The following is a 22,825-nucleotide window of genomic DNA, read 5'->3' on the forward strand; positions in this document are numbered from 1 at the left end:
GGTTGAGGTGGTGGAGTACGTAGTGACATCACTCTTATTATCTTCATATCTTTAAAGTCATGTATCTCATTTGAGCGATTTTTTTATTCCATCCCTCAAGTGAGCCTTTTTAATTTTGGTTGAGTTGGTATTTAACATGATACGAAGAAACAGCGTGACAAGAAAATCTCATCAACCCCTCCTTTTAAGTGGAATATGATAGAGTATTGAAAAAACCAATCATGAAACACTAATCATAACCTAAATCATTTAGATAAGTTGGTCTTCTAACAAAGAGCTAGTCCTCAACTTAACGTAGAAAAAACTAACTACAACAAAGCATACATTTAAGATATTACGTTGACCAATACTATTAAACTGTAACCCGAGTCAGATTAAACAGTGAAAGATTCCAATTAAATAAAACCCTTCCCCTTATCAACAAAAAACAAAGTAATCCCTATAATAATGACCAAGTAATCCTTATAATATTGACCAAATAACTCCTAATAAATATCTATAACACTAACGAAGTAACTCTCATAACACTAAACAAGTAACTCTCATAATAAATGACCAAATCGTATGACCGGCCACATATAAAAATTTGTGACATAAAAAATGCTACTTGTACTAAATTCGGAAATACGTAAAATATTACAAGTGAGTGGTGACGAGGAGTAGAGCACCTGTTACATTTGTCCCACCGTCCAACACCACAGATGTTTCCTTTTCCCTTTATAAAAGCCCAAAACAAGGTGCGTTAGTTGCTCAATAATCCAAAACGCACTCCAAAATGTTGTCTAACAAACTACCAATTACAACAACTATAATCCTCTTAATTATATTTATTTTTCCTAATTATAACTTTGCTTATTATCACAATCTTCCAAAGAGTGAAAATAATAATGGTGGATCATCTTCTTCATTTACACTTCCTTCAAACTTTCTCTTTGGTACTGCTTCTTCTGCATATCAGGTTTTAACTCCCTCATTCCTCAAAACTTTTTTTTATTATTTTTATTTTTTATTTTTTTTTATAGAATTTATTTAATTATGTTTTTTTATTTATTAAAATTCATGTAATAATTATTATTAGCATGCATGCCCTTTTTGATGCATGACTATAATAAATCACCTTGTTTTCAAGCTAAATGTAATGATTTTTTTTTTTTTTTTTTTTTTCCTTCTTCAATTTCAGTATGAAGGTGCCTACTTAGTTGATGGTAAAGGGCTCAACAACTGGGATACTTTCACTCATAAATCAGGTTAATACCGTATTTAATTATTCGTATACGAACTACTTTTTTTAGTAGGTACAGAAAAGGGTTCTATCGGACTTAAACCTTTCACAGGTCAACCCAACCAATTTAACAAGTTAGGTCTTTCATTAGAAGCCGGGGAAAGGGTAAAAGATGTGAGATACACACAAATGACTCACTTTTCAGGTACAAATTATCTGACTAAGTATAATTTAGGGACCTTGGTGCACATGTGGCAATAAATTTAATGATTTTAAATGCAAAGTTTAAGGACCTTTAACTGATGAGTTGACATTAATTAAATTAGAAATGAAAGTTTAGGGACAATTACAGGGTGAGGTGGCTAATGTAATTATTATAAGCTAAAGTTTAGGGACCTTAAAGGGACACATGATGCTTCCATACAAGAGTGATTATAAGTTTTAACCCCTAAGTGTAATTTAGTTCAATTAAACTAATTTCATTTCAATTAAACCAATTTAATTTTTGTAAAAATTATTTACTTTTTAAAAATATATAAGTGAGATAATTTAAGCGTGTGAATGTATGGTCGTCGCCATTTACTTCAGTTAAACACATTTAGTTAATGATCTAAGGAAATTATTATTTTCTCCTAGAAATTAACACAAGATAAAAGAAGAAAAAAAGGAAAACCCTTAAAATTGTCTCATATAAAACCCAAAAAAATTGAAAATCATTTAGAACACAAAATAAATAGAAAAAAAACCTTGAAATTGACACACAAAAACCCAAAAAATGAAAACCTTTTAGAATATAAACTCATGAAAAAATAAATTGTCAATTAATGAGATAAGTGGGGTGGTATTATTTTTATTCTATTTTCGTAAATTTATTTAGTTTTATATTACAAAGTTTGGGTTTGTCTTACTCACTCACTTCGAAAACACATTATATTTTTTGGTTTTATTTATTTTTATTTAAATTTATTTTGGTGTGTTAAATATATAAGGGGTTAGGAGTTAGGATTTGAGGATGTGTGGTTAATGAGTTTAGGTGGGATATATTGTATAAAATTTGATTACTAAAAAATGGTAGGAAGTAAAGGAATGATAAAATAAATAAATATAAAATATATCATGATTATCAAATTTTATTAGCAATTTTATTCTTGCCAACTCACTTTATAAATATTTGGTTAAAAAATGAATTCCTAAGCTTTTGTTTATATTGTTTCAAAAAAAAAAAAAAAAAAAAGTAAATAACAAAAAAAAATTAAAACTTTTGTTTGTATTTAATTTAATTAGTTGACTATGATCTAACAAATCTCTAAACTTTTGTTTGAAAAAAATAAATATAGTCCCTAAACTTTACTGACTCATCGCTGAAAGTCCTTGAACTTTGGCTTAGTTGGCACTGACATCCCTAAACTTTGCTGACTAGGAAGTTCCTCCACCAGAAATGGTGAGGCAAGGGTGGTTGAGGGACCTTTTTGCCTCATTTCAAAGACGAGGGACCAAATATGCTACTAATGGCAAAGTTGAGGGACCGTATTTTAGCTTAATTCACACTTACAGAGTACTTTGTACAAATGATATTTTGAATAAAATTACATAGGAATACAAATTTATTACCACGTATTATAAACATATTATACGTAGTACATGGAGTTTGATCTTGCATCTAATTGCCGAACAATCTAGTTTCATCACTTTATTTGGCGGTGCCCCTTGAGAAGCTGAAACATAATTTGTGACAAGAAATATAATTTGATGATATGTTAGATTTTTTGATTAAGAGAACGACATATATAGATATACTGATGGGACTCGTTGGTTTGAGTTACTAATTGTTTTAGCATTTTGTAAAAGCGTGGGTAAAATGATCGATAAGGACATTTGAAATAATTTATTGGTATTGGTAGTAAATTTGAGGGTATTCAATGTTTCTTACAATCCTACTCTCAAACCTACTCTTGTTTCTTTGTTTTACAAAAAGATTTTCTCCTAAACGTTGCATTTTTTTGTCACTTGAACAGGAGGGATATTAGACAAGAGCAATGGAGATGTTGCGACTGATCACTACCACCGATATCTGGTAAAATATTACTGAATCGGTAAAAATAATTTCATTTTATCAATTAATACTTTTCAAGAGACAATTTGATAATGCCTAAGATAAGATTATAAGTTATAAAATGCTCAATATGATTAATTAATATATATAAAAAATAATACAATCCTACAATTATAATAATTATTTTGGGGTCACAATATAAAGAAATTAAATTACTTAAATTTAATAAAAAAATCGAAAACAAATAACAATTCTAACGGAATTTTCTGACTCAAATTTGTGGATTTTTATTTTTATGTGTGTTGTCTATTACTCCGTACTCTCCGTAGTATTATCATACAAATTCTTAAATAAACCTGGTTCACACTAATTTATTGTGGACCACTAACATTAGAGAAACTATGGTTGTTTTATTGATAAAAAAAAAAGTCACTATAATAAAATGAAGGTTACTATGTTGAAAATAAAAGTCATTTTGGTAATATATAGGCTATAAGAGGTTAATTTTTTTAATGAAATATTTTATAAGGTCAATATTAATAATAAAGGTCACTATGTTAAAATTAAGGTCATAACGTCGCACTTCAAGTTCACAATAGTATTAAACGTTATACAACTTTTAATAAAGGTTACTATGTTAAAAATAAGGTTACTATGTTAAAAATAAAGGTCACTATGTTCAATATAATGTCAGTTGCGTGTGTATAAACCTCGGGTCCACAATAATATTATTGTGAACCAGGTCCACGCAAGTATTTCTGGTATTATCAAAGAAAATGTGTATAATACTACAAGTATTGTTAAAAGAAGATAGCGAAAGTGCATGCATGTGACGTGGCCTTCTATTTTTCTTACCTTTATAAAAAAATAAAAAAACGTGTGCTTCTTTGCCTTTTGTCTAATACTGCGTAATATATAATCCATAAACCATAATATGTGAAAATTGACATTTGTGTTGGACAGTCGACACCCCATATAAACTTACATAAGCATGCTGCCAAATTTAGTAAGCATTGGGACCATACTCTCTTGCTTGGTCGATCCACAAAAATAAACAACAAACTATACTAATCACGAGTACGTGAAAAAAATATTCATGTCCTAAAAAAATGATTACAAATTTCGCTTTAAAAAATGGGTAGTTTACCCAGTGTGTAGATAATTTTTTTCGTTGATATGGTCCTTTGATTTCTAACATAGTTAAGTACCTTGTGGTAAAATAGTAAATGCTTCGGGTCACAAATGAAAAGATTGATTGGGTAAACATTAGGCAATGGAGAATTTGGAAATACAAGTGAGATTAGATCAAGACTAATCGACATTGACAGTTACTAATCTTACTATCAGTTATTTGTGTAACATTTTACTTCCGTTGTTAGACATAATACTCCGCCATCTCAGATTAGTTTTTACACTTTCTGTATTCCTTTCAATGTTGACAATAACAATACAATCTAGCTAATCAATATTCACCTTGGTGAAACAGGAAGATGTAGAGCTGATGGCTGATCTTGGACTCAACAGTTATCGTTTCTCGATATCATGGGCTAGAATTTTACCAAGTAATCTCATGTTTATACTCTATAGTCTAACATAAAACAGCTTACAGGTAGTTCTAAAACTGATCATTGTCACTCAATTTACGTAACAGAAGGAAGATATGGAGTCGTCAATTTAGCAGGCATCAGATTTTACAACCAGCTCATTGACACTCTACTTGCTAAAGGTTTGTTCTAAGATACAAAAAGAGAACATGATTTCAGGAGTTTCAGTCTTACAGAAAAAAATTATCCGTCTTACTGTAACAAACATTCTACTTTTTACTTTGGCTAAGTAAACTCATCCTAGTTTTTTTTTTTTATACTTCCGCATGAGCAGGAATTCAGCCTTTTGTGACACTGAGCCACTATGACATCCCCCAAGAACTCGAGGACAGATATGGCGGATTTCTTAGCTCTGAAATACAGTAAGCACATATGAAGCATGAAACCAATTATGCATTATTCTTCAAACTAAAATCAGTTGTCTGAAATCCAGCTTCCAGTGAGCTTTTAAATTTAGTAGGTCTAGTATAAATCAAAATCACTATAATTTTAAAGCATTGAATAAGTTTAGAATCCTTAAGTGCTTCGAAATGAGAAGAGTAATGAAGAATTGATACTTGCAGGAAGGATTTTGAATACTACGCGAGTATCTGCTTCAAATACTTTGGGGACAGGGTAAAATACTGGGTCACCTTCAATGAGCCGAATGTTAATACTATTTATGGGTACCGCACTGGTGAATACCCACCAAACCGGTGTTCAGGCTTATTTGGAAACTGTTCAAAAGGAGATTCCGAGAAAGAACCCTTCATTGCAGCTCACAATGTTATCCTTGCTCATGCAGCTGCTGTAAACCTGTACAGAACCAAATACCAGGTAATTAACGGTAATTAGAACTATGCACAAGAATCTGTACCTGCTTTATTAGTACGAAGTATATGAACTTGTTGGATTGGTATCAGTATATTTTAATCAGCGATAAATATATCGGCCATGTTAAGCATGAATATAACAGCAGAAAACAGGAAAGTACTTTTCCTGAGCTAACAAACCTGCTACAGAGTACGATGTATTATTTGCTTTAGTTTGCAAAAAAACATTTACAAAATTGTGATTATTATTGTAAAACATGCAGGAAAAACAAGGAGGTATAATTGGGATTGTTGTTAGTGCCGTATGGTATGAACCTATCAGCAACTCGCCATTCGACAAGTTTGCAGCTGAAAGAGCTCAGTCTTTCTTCATGAATTGGTATTCTAATCGCTTCACTGTCATTAATCAAATTACTCTTACATATATTTAGAAAAGGGACTAAATGGTAACTTGGTAAGCGCTTTTTTTGTGCAGGTTTTTAGATCCAATCATGTATGGAGAATACCCAGCAGAGATGCGAAAGATTCTAGGACCAATTTTACCAAGATTTACAAAGAACAAGAAGAGGATACTAGATAAAGCACTTGATTTCATTGGTATCAACCACTACACTAGTTTTTATGCCCAGGACTGCATGTTCACAAGGTGTAAATCTGGACCTGGAGTTACCTGGACTGAAGGTGCATACCTGAGAACTCCATATAAAGAAGGCATCCTCATCGGCGAACCAGTAAGCAATCTTTGCAAATCAAAAAACCTCGCTCTCTTTTACTTAGATTGGATTGCAGATAAGAGCCAACAGATTGTCATAAGCTCAAATAAGGGCAGCAAAATTCAATTCAAAACAAAGAAACAATAGGCTGTAGATCTTAAAATACTACGTTCTTGGGTGACTATATCATCGTGATTTTCATTTCAATTTGATACAGACAGCAATGGATTGGTTGTACATCCACCCACAAGGAATGGAAAAAATGGTTACCTATGTGAAGGACAGATACAATAATACACCCATGTTCATAACAGAAAACGGTAAGCTGGTGACGATCGTAGTAATTTGAGGAGCCATTCCAATGCATTTTTGTGTCTTAAGTCAATTCCTTACTAACACAAAAAGTTTTATCTCGCAGGGTTTGTTCAAGAAAGCAATTCAAGTACTAGTGTCACCGAACTACTCAATGATTTCAAGAGAGTGGAATACATGGCTGGTTACCTGGATTTACTCCTAAGTTCTATCAAGTAAGTCAGCAGTTCAATCTGTAAAGGAAAATGAGCTTCACTTTCATAAACAACAACAACAAAGCCTTAGCCCCAAAATGATTTGGGGTCAGCTAACGTAAATCATCATAAGAAATTGTACGATATAAAGAAAAGGACAAAGTCTTAGTCCCAAAATGATTTAGGGTCAGCTAACATGAATCATCATAAGGAATTGTACGATATAAAGAAAAGGACAAAGCCTTTGTCCCAAAATGAGCTTCACTTTCAAACTAAAAGAAATAATCTTCTGATTCTTCTCTATTACTCCACCCAGCGTTAAATGTCACATCGTCCTTAACCCTCATAATTATAAATTCACCACAATATCACTAAAATCACCGCAACCTATTTCTGTTTCAGAAACTCTGACAAATTTTTCCTGACATTTGATATCTGTGACTATTTTTTTGAATGGAAAATTTTGTTGAGGCAACTAATTTTGCATCTCATACTCATGAACAGGAAAGGAGCGGACGTTAGAGGATACTTTGCATGGTCATTGCTTGACAACTTTGAGTGGTTATATGGATACACCAGAAGATTTGGGCTATATCATGTTGACTATAATACATTGAAGCGAAGTCCAAAATTATCAGTTGCTTGGTACAGAAACTTCATTGCCAAGCATAGAACACAGACAATAATGAAGCAGGGTAGAAGTGAAGATGTCTTGCAATCAACTTAAGATTTCTAACAGAGGAATACATAAAAAACATCATAAAGAATAATCTTAGTACTCAGACTCCTTGTACCTATGTCTTACCAGTGAAGAATGACATATCTGTATCCATGTCGACGTTTGTAAAAGTCAAAGTAATAAAGGACAGAGAACCAAGAAAGCGGAAAGGTGGTAACTGATAAGCCTTAACATCTTCCACCCACAAAGTCGCAGGTTTGCTTCGAGTCAAGGGATACCAGGTTATGGGATAGGTTGTATTCAGTGCCCAATACAAGTTGTAGACATTTGTATAAGGCATATACATCCGACTACATGGTGAAGGAGGGAGAAAGGATCATTTATAAGATGGCAAAGAGAAGACAAGAGGCAAGGAAGGATATTGGCATGGTGAAGTGTGTCAAAGATAAGAACCAAATGGTCCTAGTGCAAGAGGAGGGCATCAAGGACAGGTGGAAGGGGTACTTCGATGAATTATTTAATGGAAGTAATGGAGTTGTGATAGGAGATACCTCTATGAGTGATGAAGAAATCAACATGGAGTATGTGCGAAGGATTAGGAGAGTAGAGGTGGAGATTGCACTGAGGAAGATGAAACCTAAGAAGGCGGTTGGCCCTGATGGGGTACCGATAGAGGTGTGGAGGTGTTTGGGTAAGATTGGTATTGATTGGTTAACAAACCTTTTCAACAAGATATGGACGGCTACAAGGATCCCACAAGATTGGAGGAAGAGCACCTTGGTCCCGGTTTATAAAAACAAAGGAGACGCTCAAGATTGTTCTAACTATCGAGGAATTAAGCTTATGAGCCATACTATGAAGTTGTGGGAAAGGGTGATTGAACAAAGGTTGAGGGCATGCACAAGCATTTCAGATAACCAATTTGGTTTTATGCCTGGGAGATCTACTATGGAGGCAATCCATTTGATAAGACAAATGATGGAGTTTTATAGGGTAAAGAAGAAAGATCTTCATATGGTCTTTATTGATTTAGAGAAGGCATATGACAAGGTGCCAAGAGAGATACTTTGGTGGGCAATGTTGAAGAAAGGTATCCCACGAAGGTATGTAGACCTAGTTAAGGATATGTATCGGGATGTGTCAACAAATGTGAGGACATGCGGAGGGTTGACAAAAGATTTCCCTATTACAATCGGATTGCATCAAGGGTCTGCATTAAGCCCTTTTCTTTTTGCAACGGTTCTAGACGAATTAACTAGACCAATTCAAGATGAGGTTCCATGGTGTATGCTGTTCGCAGATGATATCGTTTTGGTGGATGAGACTAAGGATGGGGTTAATGTCAAGTTGGAGCAATGGAGGCAAAGGTTGGAATCTAGAGGGTTTAAGCTAAGTCGGAGTAAGACTGAATATTTGGTATGTCGTTTTGGCACTCAGAGGGGGACAAGCAATGAAGTGGTGAGTTTGGATGGAAAGGATTTGACCATGAGTGAATGTTTTAAGTACCTAGGGTCGATCATCCAGAAGAATGGTGACATTGATCAAGACGTGACCCACAGGATTAAGTCAGGGTGGCTTAAATGGAGAGCGGCCACGGGAGTGCTATGCGACCGCAGCATTCCCTTAAAGTTGAAGGGAAAATTCTACAGGACTGCCATAAGACCAGTGTTGCTCTATGGTACAGAATGTTGGGCTTCTAAGAAAGAGCATATTAAAAAGATGGAGGTTACGGAAATGCGCATGTTAAGGTGGATGTGTGGAAACACTTTAAGAGATAGAATCAGAAATGAGGTTATTCGCAAGAAAGTAGGTGTGGCGGGCATTGTAGATAAATTAAGGGAAAATCGTCTGCGTTGGTTTGGACATGTAAGACGGAGACCCGAGGGTGCACCGGTGCGAAGAGTGGAAGAGTGGGACCATGGAGGGATTAAACGAGGAAGAGGGAGACCAAAGATGACTTGGTTGGAAGGAGTGAGGAAGGATATGAAGTGCATGGATTTACGTGAGGATGAAGTTTTGGATCGTAAGGGATGGAGGAGAAAGATTTATGTTGATGACTACACGGAATAATCAAATTTGGTTCATGTTAGCCGACCCCACTTTTGGGATTAAGGCTTTGATTGATTGATATACATCCGACTACATGAATACATCATTGCTATCATGCCATAAACGTATACTTCGTATATGAAAGTAACAGTTAATATTATACTTCTAAAAAGTCGTAGCAAGTTACCAGTATGGCTGTATGGTTGATAATTACTATGCTTCTATCTTATGTTACTTGGGCTCTTCATTATAACTCGGGCTCTTCATTATAACTCGACACTAGGACACACGCAGGACACTTAGACCTTTCAATCTTTCATTATCATGAATCTTTCTAAAAGGACCTGCCCTTTTCAAGGCGCAGGGGACAAATGTTTTTAGGACCATACATGATATTTATGGTACAGGTGTATAATCATGAAGCAAGCAACTACTACATTTAGCTAATAACATCAGAGTAAAGTGGTTTAATTTAGCTAATAATAATTCAACTTTTCCAAGATTAGATATAGTATGTTTTAATTGGATATTTGATGCCTTGATGGGTTTGAAGAGACAACATGATGTCTCAGTCCACCTAGTATAACACTATAACTAAGACATTAACCATGGATTCTTTGCTTAATTTAGTCCACAAATGACATATAGGTGTCTAAATTTAGAGAAAAAGTAGCACTATTACATGGAATCTGGTAGCAGTAGGATGGATGAGAGATGGGTGGGGCTTAAAGTTGATTTTATCAGGCCATTAACCGGCCAAGAAGGAAATTTCCCGAGGAGGCGGGGAAAGATAAGGGAATGCCAAGATTGCCAACCCACAAGGAAACTCGTCTATTTAGACTGATAGCTAGATCCTTATTCAGAAAACCACCACAATACCTAACACGTTAGGATAGTAAAAATTTAGCTTCTAACCTCATACCTTTGTCCCTTATTGTTTGCATCATTTGATCTAAAAAGCTCTCACAAAAAGTAAGCCCATGGTGTAAATAAAAAGGGACGGAGGGAGTTATTAGGAGATGAGAGTTGTACCACTATGTTTACATAACAGATTTTGGGGTCGCTGTTCTGCCAGCTCTGTAGCAGATGGCACCAATGAAATTCACGTTGTGAATAATAGCCGATAAGGTAAAGAATAGGACTGGATTGCTAGTTGTAAGCCATCAACACTTCACAACTACCATTGGTTAATCAAGTTTCTGTTTCAACTCATCTTCATAGGTTGATATAGTCCATTTAATTATTATCCTAAACACCGAAAATGGCAAAAAAAAAAAAAACAATCATTGGCCTATCAAGTTCTTTATCAAGCAATGGCAAGGACTCCATAAAATATAAAAACAAATCATTCTCTAGATTACATCAAGCAGTACGTAAAATCACTCACCACACAATTATACATCAGCAGTATACCAAGATAATACTTCGTATAATAATATGATCCACCCAACGTTAAGAATTTGTCATTCACCAGCTATTAAGGACATCGTTCAACACAAGGATTTTAGATTAAATTTTGGAAATCCAGGATGACCTAATAATGTAAAAAACGTACACGCATAAGGTGAAGCGGATATCACATGCATCATGTGCCAAATTTTTGACGCAGAAAACTTCATTACACTATATTGCGATTTGCAGAACTACTCAGCAAAAAAGCCTCCCTACATCCACAGATGCGTGATAACACGGATATTATCATCTTGCTTATACATAAGCTGGTAAATGCTACACGGTTATTGGTCACTTCTATTATCACCAGCAATTCAAATTTGTAATCTATATATATAGGTTGCATCAGTTTAATGTTACAAGTTAACTGTTACTACTCAAAAATGGACAGAAGAAACTACAATTTCATCTGAAAGTGCAGTCAGAGAATTTTTCAATCTCTTTGCGAAATTTAACATTAATAAAGCTTATTAAGTTCGGAAATCAGACCTTAATCCAGAAGAACTCTTAATTGCAGATCTACGAGAAACTCCATATCATTCAATAATAATTCAGAATTTTTCTGATTTGTGCTTCACAATCTTCAGAGGCAAGGTGAAGTGCCTGTGCCTTGTCCCGTTCTGTATCTTAGCAGTTGATGGATACTTCAGTAGTTAATTGCCTGCATCGCTTTTTAGATGTCGAAAATGTAATTTAAAAGGAACCCTTTGTTATGGGCCTTATGGCACGCAATGAACTATCCATTAATGGAGCTGCTATGCATCTGTACCGAAGAAAATATCATGTATCAATGATAAAAACACTTAGGCAAATTTTGGCTAATGAAGGGAATCTGTTCATTTTAAAAATGATCAGAATGGAATGCCTTAACATATCTTAAGCTAATTACCAGGCTAGATCTGGTGAGCAGAAGGAACAAGGAAAAAAAATAAAAAAGAATCTTAACAGACTCATTAAGGTTGTGGAACCAACTTATCCTGAAATTTATGCAAGAATTATAAAAACACTGGGCAAGGGGCATCACAGTGGTCTCCTAATCGTTTTATGTTAGCATAGTTCTTTAGGCTAATATGCATGTAGTTTATGACTATGACTCATGAATTCAAGGTATAACGGCGAAAAAGTTTTTAGCAAGGAACTTGCCCCTGAACAGATACAGCAAGAACAGGCTGACAATGCTTTAGAGTGTGGACATGTGGTTTATGTTGGAAAAGTCAAGAAAATTGGAGAAATTTGCTAGTATAATTTTAGACTTTTAAATAAAACTGGGTGTACGTTAGTAATTGTACTCCGGTATAAAGTTAACTTAAAGTGATCAAAAGTTACCTTAATATAAATAAAAGTTACCTATGTTTTATTGATAAAGGTGCTCTTTCTAAGAGTAAAAATTAAATACATATGTGTGAAGGGTAAATTTATCAACCTTATAGAACTTATCTCATGGCCTATATGGCTATATACATTAAAATCATACGTAGTATTATATTTAAAGTTAAGCAAGTTAAAAGTTACCCTATAACTAACTGTTTGATTACACTAATTTTATTGTGAACAGGATGTACACAAAAGTTTTTGAATTTTTTGTAAAAAATAACACTTAGGTAAATCTCTTTAGCAAGTCAGATCAAAGATATCTCCAATTATAATGTGATGGACCCAAGTGGCCCAGGCCCAATGGTTCCAACAATCCGAACCTATGCAAGGAGGCAGAAGCAGCAACAAGGCACCGGGCACCGGCTTTCAAGGAGGACAGGTTACTAGAGAAGAATAAAGGCATGTGATAAAGCCATAAGTAGAAACTAAAACAATTTGAAGTTCTTATGTTTAATCTTTTTTTTTTTAGTAAAGGACAAATATGTATCAAAGGATGAGATTCACTTTTTGGTAGTCAACTCTCCTTGTAGTAAGTAGTAGTATATAGGGAAAGGTAAGAGGAGAGATCAGTATGCTTTTGATGAAATTAGACTTGTGAGCTTGGTAACCTCAAGTTACCCTTGAGATTAGTAGCCTCAAGCTATTCTCTATCTCCGTAATCTTCTGACTCCAATCAATTAAAATATCAAGCTTTCCCTCAAGCTATTCTCTATCTCTGTAATCTTCTGACTCCAATCAATTAAAATATCAAGCTTTCCCTCAAGCTATTCTCTATCTCTGTAATCTCTATCTCTGTAATTTTGAAAATAACACCACAAATTTTACAAAAAATGGATTATAACACCACAATTTTTCAAACTTTTATCATAACACCAAAAAAAAAATCAAAAACATTTGATTTTACCGCCATTTAACGGAATCTTGGATGGAATCCGTTAGTGGGGCTCACTTTGGACACGTGTCACACAGCGATTTGTTTTAAAAAATAAATAAATAAAATTAAAAACAAAAATTAAAAAAAAAATCCTAAATCCTAACCCAACTGGATCCAGAAAAAAAAAAACTAGTGAGTTTTTTAGCTAATAGAAATTAGCTAAATAAAATATAGCGTAAACATGTAATGTACTTTGGTCTGTAGCCCATTGGTAGGAGCACATAAAGTTTTATCAAATGTCGCGGGTTTGAGACACTCAGCTTACCTTTTTTTCCCTCTTTCTTATTTTTTTGGGCTTTTAGTCCTTTTACCAAGCCATTACATAAGATAACTCTATGAAAATCACTGCTTCTCCATCTATCTCCTACACTCCATCTTGTTTGTATTTTGCAATTAACTAATTGTCTACCTGCCAAATTAATCGGAATTAGGGTGAAATGATAATTTATACCTCGTATATTGTCAATTCAAAGTTTGGGTTTTAAACTTTAAATATTTTATTGTAGAATTAGTGTTAATATGTTGACATAGGATTTACTATTTTAATTAAGTCATAATTAGGTTGATGTACGATTATATGATTTGAGGATTTCTAATATTGTGAATGTAAGGATCACTAAATATTACGGAGTACATATTTTGGTATTGGTATATTGTTCAAAGATGAAGGGTTTAGAGTATCTTTAATAATTTAATCGTCGAGTTCAATTGTAATTTGTTTTTTTAGTTAGTTTTTTTTTTTTTTTTTTTCCCCAAACATGTGCACACCTTTAATTTGTATTTTATTTGATTTCATTATATGTGTTTAGAAAATCCGAACCCATAAGAACAAATTCCTAGAATCGCCACTGACCAGACCACCGGCCAAAGCCGTCGACAGCCCCTTACCTCCCGCCGGAACACCCTGACCTCCCGCCGGAACCCCCTGACCACCAAAACCGCCGACTCCACCTAATCCATCCTCCCTCCTCCCCAAAAACCACCCTAGCCACCGCAATTATCTCACGTTGTACTGACTCCAGCACCCAGACAGCGACCCACCGAACTCCGCCCGCTCGACGACCCACGGAACCCCACCTGCGCGACGACCCCCACCCTGATCCCCACCCTAGTGTGCGACCCCATTCCTTGCTAGCGGAGGCTTGGGTGTTTTTCGGTGGCTGGAGTGTTTCAAGGATGGGTTAGGTGGGTTCTTCGGTGGATGGGGTGTTTTGAGGTTGGCTCCGGTGGGTATTCGGTGGCTTGGGGTGCCGATGGTGGGGCTGGGTTAAGGTTTCAGGGCTGCTGGCAGCAATTCATGGTTGCCGATGGTGGGGCTGGGTTAGGGATTAGGTTTTTTGTTTTTTTTTTTAATTTTTGTTTTTTTTTTAATTTTTAATTTTTAATTTTTTTTAAACCAATCAATGAATGACACGTGTGCTTAGCGGGTCCCACTAACGGATTCCATCCAAAATTTCCGTTAGATGGTGGTGAAATCTAGTTTTTGAGTTTTTTTGTGGTGTTATAATAAAAGTTTGAGATTTTGTGGTGTTATAATCCATTTTTTGTAAAATTTGTAGTGTTATTTTCAAAATTTTCCTTGTATTTAACTTGCAACCAAAAATCGGTCTACAACATATAACTAAAAGGCTTCTACTTGATTTTTCCTTGGCTCAAGAACTCCATTAGAACCACCACTAACATGCTTTCAGCTCTTAGAAAGTAAACTTAACAATTATTGTGTGTGATAGGTGTACCAAAGGTCCAAAGTTAAAGAGGTTTGCTAAGAATAACTCTGAATAATACAAATATAAGACACATAAAAGGTTCTACAGCATACATACTGATCAGAGGAGAAAGTTAAAGACTCTGTATAAGAAATAGACTTACCTAGATTACAGCTCTGCATTAGAATTTCTTCCTTGTGACTACAGAGGGCACATGAGTCATGAAAATAATCTCATCTCCACCACGGCGACCCAGCATTGTAGATATGCTCACCGTTGTCCCAAGAGATTTGACAAGCTTGAAGACCAATAGCAACAGTGGGTTCCTTTCCATGCAAAGCAATCCAATTATCAATAGCAATATTTTTTTCATCCTCACTAGTATATTCTTCTTTACATTTTCCAAGAGGATTAATGTTTGGGGTGGCTTTTTCTGCAAGAGAAGCTGGCATGTACATAGAATCACCAATTATAGGTGCACCACAAGCAGCAAATTGTGTTCGAATCTGCGCAGAAATATAACTGAATAGTTAACTACATCTAGTTTCTTGCCAGTTATACCACATGTCTAATGAAGTTACCCAGAAAAGAAGCAAAACAAGAGCAAGAGCAAAAGGAAGAGAAACAATTGCATAAGAAATTCAATAATAATACAACAGTTCCCCAGGTAAGTGACTGCTAGCTTGTTCCATTCTCACATTATTACTACATCTTTAATTTGGCGAAATTTAGAACGTAATGTGACAGCTTTAACTCTTTTACCAACACATTTTAATTTCAGGAATTGCGTCACCACTGACAATTTCCATGGCCAGAAGATTGAGAGTCCAGGCCTTTATCCACAAGCTAAGGCAGGTAACATACATAAAATTTCCCTTCCTCAATTAGCTTCTCCGATCCAGCCAGGTGATCTTTATCAAGTTTTACGAGGCTATCACCTACTTACCACAACCTACGTTTGAACAAACTAGATCAAGAATGACAGTAGGGAAAGGAGAGAACGAGAAAGATTGGAAAAACAGACACAAAATACATTTACTAAACAATGGGATATAGAGGGGCAAGCAAACAGACAGAAAAAAGCAAAATTATATAAGAGTAACATGAATAAGAAAAATGCATATGTTCTCTGTAAAATGATAAAGCCCCTCCACATTGTAGGGGTTCAGCTACAATTCAACATACATCTCAAATTTCCAAACCATTCCAAAAGAAGATTAAGTTGTAACCATTTTTTTAACAAAGGTGCCAAAATGATCACATTTTGGAAAAATTTCACCGCTTAAATGGATCAGTAATATGAATATGTTACAACAAAATTCTCCACCAACGGCCAACTGATGAGAAAGATTGCTATGAATCAATAAAAATTAGACAAGAAAAATGGAAAAATAAGGGAAAAAGAGCATGAATTGGATAATTAATTTGGAATTACAGAAAATAAAGGATAGTCTGGCTTCCAAGAGGCTTGATTCTCTCACAATGAACAATCTAAAAGCTAAAGAAAACTCTCATCAATTTTCAACTTCCTTTCTTTCCCACTGATTTGATTTATTTATACCCATCATCTTCTTCTTCGACCCACTAATAACTGAATAATAACACTTCTACAGTTCTACCTAAGATTCAATTCGCAATTTCTTTTAGATTTTTAACTTCCAATGTAGTGACTAGAACTTTAGTTCAATATTTTCACAAGCCAAAATTGCAACAATGATAGCTGAGTATTTGAGAGGGAAGCATTTGAAATGGCTAGAATTGATTAGAAAAACAAAAGGTACCAATTAAATAATATTATTATGATCGCAAGTCAAAAGTAATAGGTAAATTAGCATATACTATATGGCGATCAATGATTATTCAACTTTTCTTAATTAGATGAGAAAATATGCTCAGACACGAGTTGATGAGTAAGCAAGATTTTGAGTTGGCATGAAGCTCAGAGGCAGATCCAAACTCAAGCTCAGTGTATTTGAGAGATTATATGCAAATACGAATTTCCAGCACTATATTTACACTAAATTTGTTGCAACTTCACAAGTGCGAACAGTAACATAGCAGTTTCCATCTACTTCAAAATATTTTAACACGCACTTGTATCACTTACCTGGTGAGTCCGACCAGTCAAAAGGTCAACAGTACACTCGTAAGCCAAATTCTCTACAGGCCATCCACAGTCTTCAATTTGATACTTTTCTCTGATGGAAGAGTTCGGCCAAGGAACTTCCTTACAATCCAATACTTCCAGCTGGCATAAGAGCCATCTATCAATATACTCTGCAACATAAAAGCTCAGGACAATTATTATGACAAGTGCAGGAGGTCCTCTCTTCAGTTGAGTACAAAAGATGCACAGAAACCCTATTACTAAAATTCCTTTACCTACAACATGATAGTTAGGATGTGTCAAACTACTAATCATATGCAATGAAAAATAGCTGTTTGCTAGTTGCTGAAATATTTCCTAAGACTGAGGTACAAAGCTATCCCAAAGTATCCACAAGACCACAAAGGATCCCATCTATCTAATAATCCCTTTGTCCCACATTTAAGTTAACATCTAATTTTTGTGCAGAATTTAAGGAGGGTAAAACAGAGGAGAAAAAAGTGGGTGGTTAGCTATGTGACCCAACTTTACAAATAAAGAAAAATAACTTACATAAAATGATATTGATTTAATAGTAGGACACCGAACATCCAAAAATGGGAGATCTTAACTTAATTGTGGAGTAGCCAATAACGGTAATTAAGTTATATGCAATTTTGCATGCAAATGTCCATGGTAATGATACCAGGACAAGGTAACAAGGCCAAGGTAAGACAAGGGAAGGCATCTTAAGACATGATGATTAAGGATGGACCAAGGCATAAATGAGATGGTTCCGAACACCAAGTAGGACTCCCGGGGTCCTTTGGGAATCCCAAGAAGCACCTCGGTGTATTCTACATGAAATCGAACCAATTTAAGAGGTTTTGGGACCCAGTATTGAAAATTTACAGAATTGTAGGGACGCATCTTGAGGTCATATAATGTTGTTTTGAACCATATACGACCCTTATTCGGTCACACATAAAAGCCCATGGTGAGCTACAACCAATGGAAAAAGGCGTACACAAAAACAACAATATTGATTGTTTAAAGGCAAAGTGGACAACTCCAAACCACTAAAATGGCCGCCCGAGATGTTATAGGATCTATGGGAAACACCTCAATCTCTTTCCTTTTTGGGTTCAAAAAATCTAGAATTGTCCAATAATGAAGGCTATAATCCACGCTTTTGGACCAATTTCGGAGGTTTCGGGACCCGGTATCAAAAAATCTCAAGATTGTAGGGGATCATCCCGGGTCATATAATGTTGTTTGGAGACATATATGATCATTAGTTGGTCACATAAAGGCCCGCGGTGGCCTTTAGTTAATTAAGAGAGGCATGTATAGAAATGACTATATTGACGGTTTAAAGGCAAAGCGCTCCAACAACCCAAATTATTCCCTAGGTGTCATGGGGTGCATGAAAAGAACCCCGGTCACTTTTCTTATTAAGTGTCTGATTAAATTCATAACTTCCACTACCACTCAATACCACTTGGCTCACCTCTCTAAATGGTAATGAGTAGTGACAAAAGTTTACAAAGAACAACACTTACTTGGGGAAATAATTGCAGTTCTAAAAACATAGCCCTAAGACTTTTATTACTACTGCCAATTTGCAACCATTAATTACAACCATACTTGCCATATATTCAAGAATGATTACCTTCTGATATAAGTCGTGGAGCAAAATTAAAAGGACGCATGTAATGGGTATATATTCCACGAGGTACTGGTGCTGCAGCAAGTGCAAGGTAGAGCTTCTTAACCATTTTATCCTGATATTCGCACACAAAGGGCTATATTAATATAAATTCATATATATAGATAATAATACATTAACACTTCAGAGCAAACAAAGATGATTGTTCTGGCGCTCCAGTAGCATGGACATAGAATTGCTGGGGATTTGCTGGACTGGAAGCTTAAACCACTTTCTTATTACTAAAGTGTGCGTCATTCAGGATAATTGGTATAATCTCATCATCTAAAAGATATAGACTTACTCTAATCTTTTTGTGAAAAGTTGAGCAGTACTTCTTATTTCTGGCCAGCACAACACTGCAAATGAGCCACAATTATTACAGAACTACTTTAACATAAAAAAGTTTCAGAAAATTGCATAACATTACCATCCTTCAGTACAATTATCAATTTGATGTGTAGTAAGGAGTGGATAAGTCAATCCCAGGGCACGAGTGGCAAAAGTTGCACAGCATTCTTCAATGTTATCTGAAGACCCTCCAACCTAAACAAAAGAAAATTGGCACTTTAGAAGAAATCATTACTTCGAGATTATTTGCCTATGTAGTGAGAAAATTGATGCAAAGCAAGTGGCATGCATGTATTTCACATGGATCATAAAAAGTAATAAAACACGCCTTTAAGCTAGCATTTCTTCTGTATTCAGAAACACATAAGGAAAAATTAAACAAATACCAATTCAAAAAGTTGAAAGTTTGAAGCAGACACATAACAAGATGAAAACAAGTAGAGAAGATACATTGAACATAATTTTAAGGAACTCCAAGCTGTCACTGAGAAGCTTTAATTAAGAACTAAAGGTTATTAAACAAGATATCAACCACCAAGTAAAGCACAATAATACATCTAATATCAGGTGTTTCAAGTGAACTGATATATATAAAAAAGAGTTATTGTTTACGCAAGGATACAGGCGACAATGTGACATGCTACCATTTGAAGCCATATAAGAAATTAAGAAATAGTTATTGTTTATGCAAGGATACAAGAAAAATGCTGCCATTTGAAGTGAGGCTTCCAATTTCTTAATCATACAAATGTTATCATGGGGACAATGAGTAATTCTTCAGTATTTACTTACTGAGGTGCCAGCAGGTTTGTCCAGAACCACATAGGATTCAGTAACAGCTAAAATCCTTGACTTCCAATCAATGTCGTAGCACCTGATGAGAATGAATACAAGGTTCAATAGCGTATAACAGTGAAAATCAAGTAGATACAGTAATCACACCTCAATCACCTTGGGAAGCGTTTTGGGTGTACATGAATGCGCAGGTAAGTTCCTACTTCAAAGGATTCCTCTGTGCAAGTTACTCGGAAGGTTTTTTGAGCTTCTCGGAAAGTTTTCCCCTTGATTGAACGTCTATGTAATAGTAGTTCAGGAGATGTAAATTGTTGATACAGTTGAACTTGTTCAGGGGTAGCTGTTACAGGAGGGTCTGGACATATAAGTGCATAATATACAGCTCCAAAATGGATGAGATCTGCAACGTACCTAAACAAACAGTTCACTTTCTTAATCATGTAACCCTATCCATTCATTGAACCAAGATAGGCTATTAAAAGAAAAACAAAGATCAGAAGACAGTAGCATCACTCACAATGGTGGAAGATCCAAACTTTTGCTAATGTATTCACAAACAGGGCTTTTTTCCAAGACAACCAGGTGCTCTATTCTTGGTGACAGATTTGTTGATGGACAGGGTAGTAAGCGGCTATATTCTGGATATCTGGAAAAAAAAAATCAAATTTCAGAGTTAAATACTAAGATTAGAGTACGCAAAGATTGGGGAAGAGATAGGGATTGCTCGGCAGCAAGTTGAAAATGTAGGCTGCATTCATTGCACCCTACAAAAGTGTGATGGACCACCTTGTGACCCGACCCATACAAGTGCATACCCGGAGGTCCAAAGGTAGCAAGCCAAGAGTCAATGGTCAAGAAGCGGCAAACGATGAGAAAAGGGCAGCAGAAGAAGATAGCAACAACAAAGAACAAGATGACAAAACCCATTAAGAAGCAACTAAGGAAAACAAGCAACAAGCTTCTATTATGTCTAATTATGGCTTTGCTATTTTAGCTAATGATCACATGTATCAACCTTAGGATTAATTCTATAAGTATGGTAGTAAACTTGGTAGTAAGTATCCGGAAATTAGTGAGGAAACTCTTGAGAGATTTGCAACCTAAACTTAGGAGATTGGCAGCCTCAAGTTACTCACCTTGTAACCTTTTGACAGAAATTATCAATCAACAGTCAATCTTCTGTTTCCATAATTATCAATTAATTACAATAGAATTTGCTAGTTTATTACAAATAGCCTATTAGATGCATTAACACCTTTAGAAATGGAGGATTATTAGTTCTGGTGAGAAGGATGATTCTAGGTCATCGAAATTTTAAACCAATCTTCTACCAAACCAAATATGCTAGTCTAATTTCTCCCCACTTATTACATTAACTATATGTTCAAGTAGAGCTTTTATAAAAGAGCACTTCAATACAAAAATTTATCATTATGGGACTTCAAGGTGCATTTTTCATCAAAATTCAGCTAAACAATTTACAGTTTTTATTAATGCAGTGAAAATTCAATCCCTCTCACCTATTGTTTGGTATGAGGGGTGGAGTAACACATTCCATTTCCTTAGGGTAACCATAAGTCCATAAACACCTATATGTTACCCTCCTCAACCCTATGGCTATGGTAATAAAAACATTTCACTCGTCGATCCCCACTTCAATACAACTCATACAAGGGATTTGTTTCCTTTATGTATACCAAACAACTAATGATGATAACACTTAACCTGCACTGAGATGTATAACATGTATTAAAAACCCGGAAGGAAAACTATTGGGATTCCATTATTCCATTCTTAAACCCTTCATTAGGCTACTATGCAGTGGTCTTTCTTATTTCTTATCTAAAACATTATTTTCATCACCTACATACCAAAAAAACTACCAATCAACAAAGAATAAAAACTAGTTATCAAGATTCCACCTTTATGCTTCTATTCAACAGCTATCCTTAATTTTAGGCTCAAGCACAATTGCCATTAAGAAAATTAATTAATCAACAAAAATGCTAATACTAATGAATGCCAATTAGCTTAGTAAGTGTTAAGTCTTGCAGGGTTGTACTCAAGACCTCAATTGAATCCCGTCTACATCATAATTGCACTATATGGCTACCTAAACACCCAAAGAAAGTTCATGCTAAACTAAAATTGGCAAATTGAACACATTGCATCTCCAACCAAATTCAATCATACTTCAAAACTAAAAATTCAAATAAAATGGTATACACAAATAAATATAAACAAAATCAAACACCCAATAAAAATGTGCAGTATATAAATTTTCTACCAAAATCATGAGAACCCTAAAAACAAAAAGATTGAATTTTTTTGCTCATTACCCATTAACAGAGGGAGTGGAAGAAGAAGCAACAGTCTCACTATTAAAGATTGAAACTGGGCTATTGATATTCGCTCTCACAAGCTTATTATAGCCAACAGAATGGTTAGCCGCTAACGAGCGCCGGAGGGTAGTCGGAGCTCCGATTAACCGGAAATGGGTTCCCCGGAAAGAAGAGAACAAAGTGTTGATAAAGTTTGGCCCGAAATTTGAGGGTCCGAGTGACATTGGGTTCCCGGGCATTTTTTGTGGGTATGTTTGTTTTGCTCCTTTCTTTCAACAAGAAAAGAAAGATGAACTAATTCAATTTACCCATTACTTGTATCTTTTTAAGGGTTCAAAATTTGGGTTCAAACAATTTGGGTTCAAACATGAATTGTGAATTTGGGAGATTAATTCAAAGGAAAAGTAATAGATTATCGGTTGAACATGTCATATATTTT

General features: G+C 35.2%; 2 protein-coding genes across 3 annotated transcripts; one reads left to right on the forward strand and one right to left on the reverse strand.

Moving 5' to 3' along the window:
* The first annotated feature begins 777 nt into the window (after window positions 1-777).
* LOC145579541 (beta-glucosidase 45-like) lies at window positions 778-8,722 on the forward strand. Its single transcript, XM_081636780.1, has 12 exons — window positions 778-958; window positions 1,181-1,247; window positions 3,238-3,296; window positions 4,762-4,837; window positions 4,927-5,001; window positions 5,154-5,241; window positions 5,443-5,695; window positions 5,955-6,070; window positions 6,167-6,422; window positions 6,622-6,724; window positions 6,823-6,931; window positions 7,415-8,722. The coding sequence occupies exons 4-12, from the start codon at window positions 4,777-4,779 to the stop codon at window positions 7,635-7,637; spliced, it is 1,284 nt and encodes a 427-aa protein (XP_081492906.1). The 5' UTR covers window positions 778-958; window positions 1,181-1,247; window positions 3,238-3,296; window positions 4,762-4,776; the 3' UTR covers window positions 7,638-8,722.
* A 2,535-nt stretch (window positions 8,723-11,257) lies between these two features.
* On the reverse strand, window positions 11,258-22,654 carry LOC145579542 (RNA pseudouridine synthase 6, chloroplastic-like). Of its 2 annotated transcripts, XM_081636781.1 has the most exons (10): window positions 22,384-22,654; window positions 20,562-20,690; window positions 20,201-20,455; window positions 20,042-20,123; window positions 19,329-19,444; window positions 19,203-19,257; window positions 18,863-18,974; window positions 17,212-17,381; window positions 15,268-15,610; window positions 11,258-11,853 (listed from the first exon to the last, which is right to left on the reverse strand). In XM_081636781.1, the coding sequence occupies exons 1-9, from the start codon at window positions 22,623-22,625 to the stop codon at window positions 15,338-15,340; spliced, it is 1,434 nt and encodes a 477-aa protein (XP_081492907.1). In that variant the 5' UTR covers window positions 22,626-22,654; the 3' UTR covers window positions 11,258-11,853; window positions 15,268-15,337. The 2 variants fall into 2 exon arrangements, with proteins under 2 accessions (XP_081492907.1, XP_081492908.1); XM_081636782.1 differs by lacking the exons at window positions 11,258-11,853; window positions 15,268-15,610 and adding an exon at window positions 15,672-16,056.
* Between the last annotated feature and the right edge of the window lie 171 nt (window positions 22,655-22,825).

The sequence above is a fragment of the Chenopodium album genome, chromosome 14 (assembly GCF_948465745.1).
Source record: "Chenopodium album chromosome 14, dcCheAlbu1.1, whole genome shotgun sequence".
NCBI classification, from domain to species: domain Eukaryota; kingdom Viridiplantae; phylum Streptophyta; class Magnoliopsida; order Caryophyllales; family Amaranthaceae; genus Chenopodium; species Chenopodium album.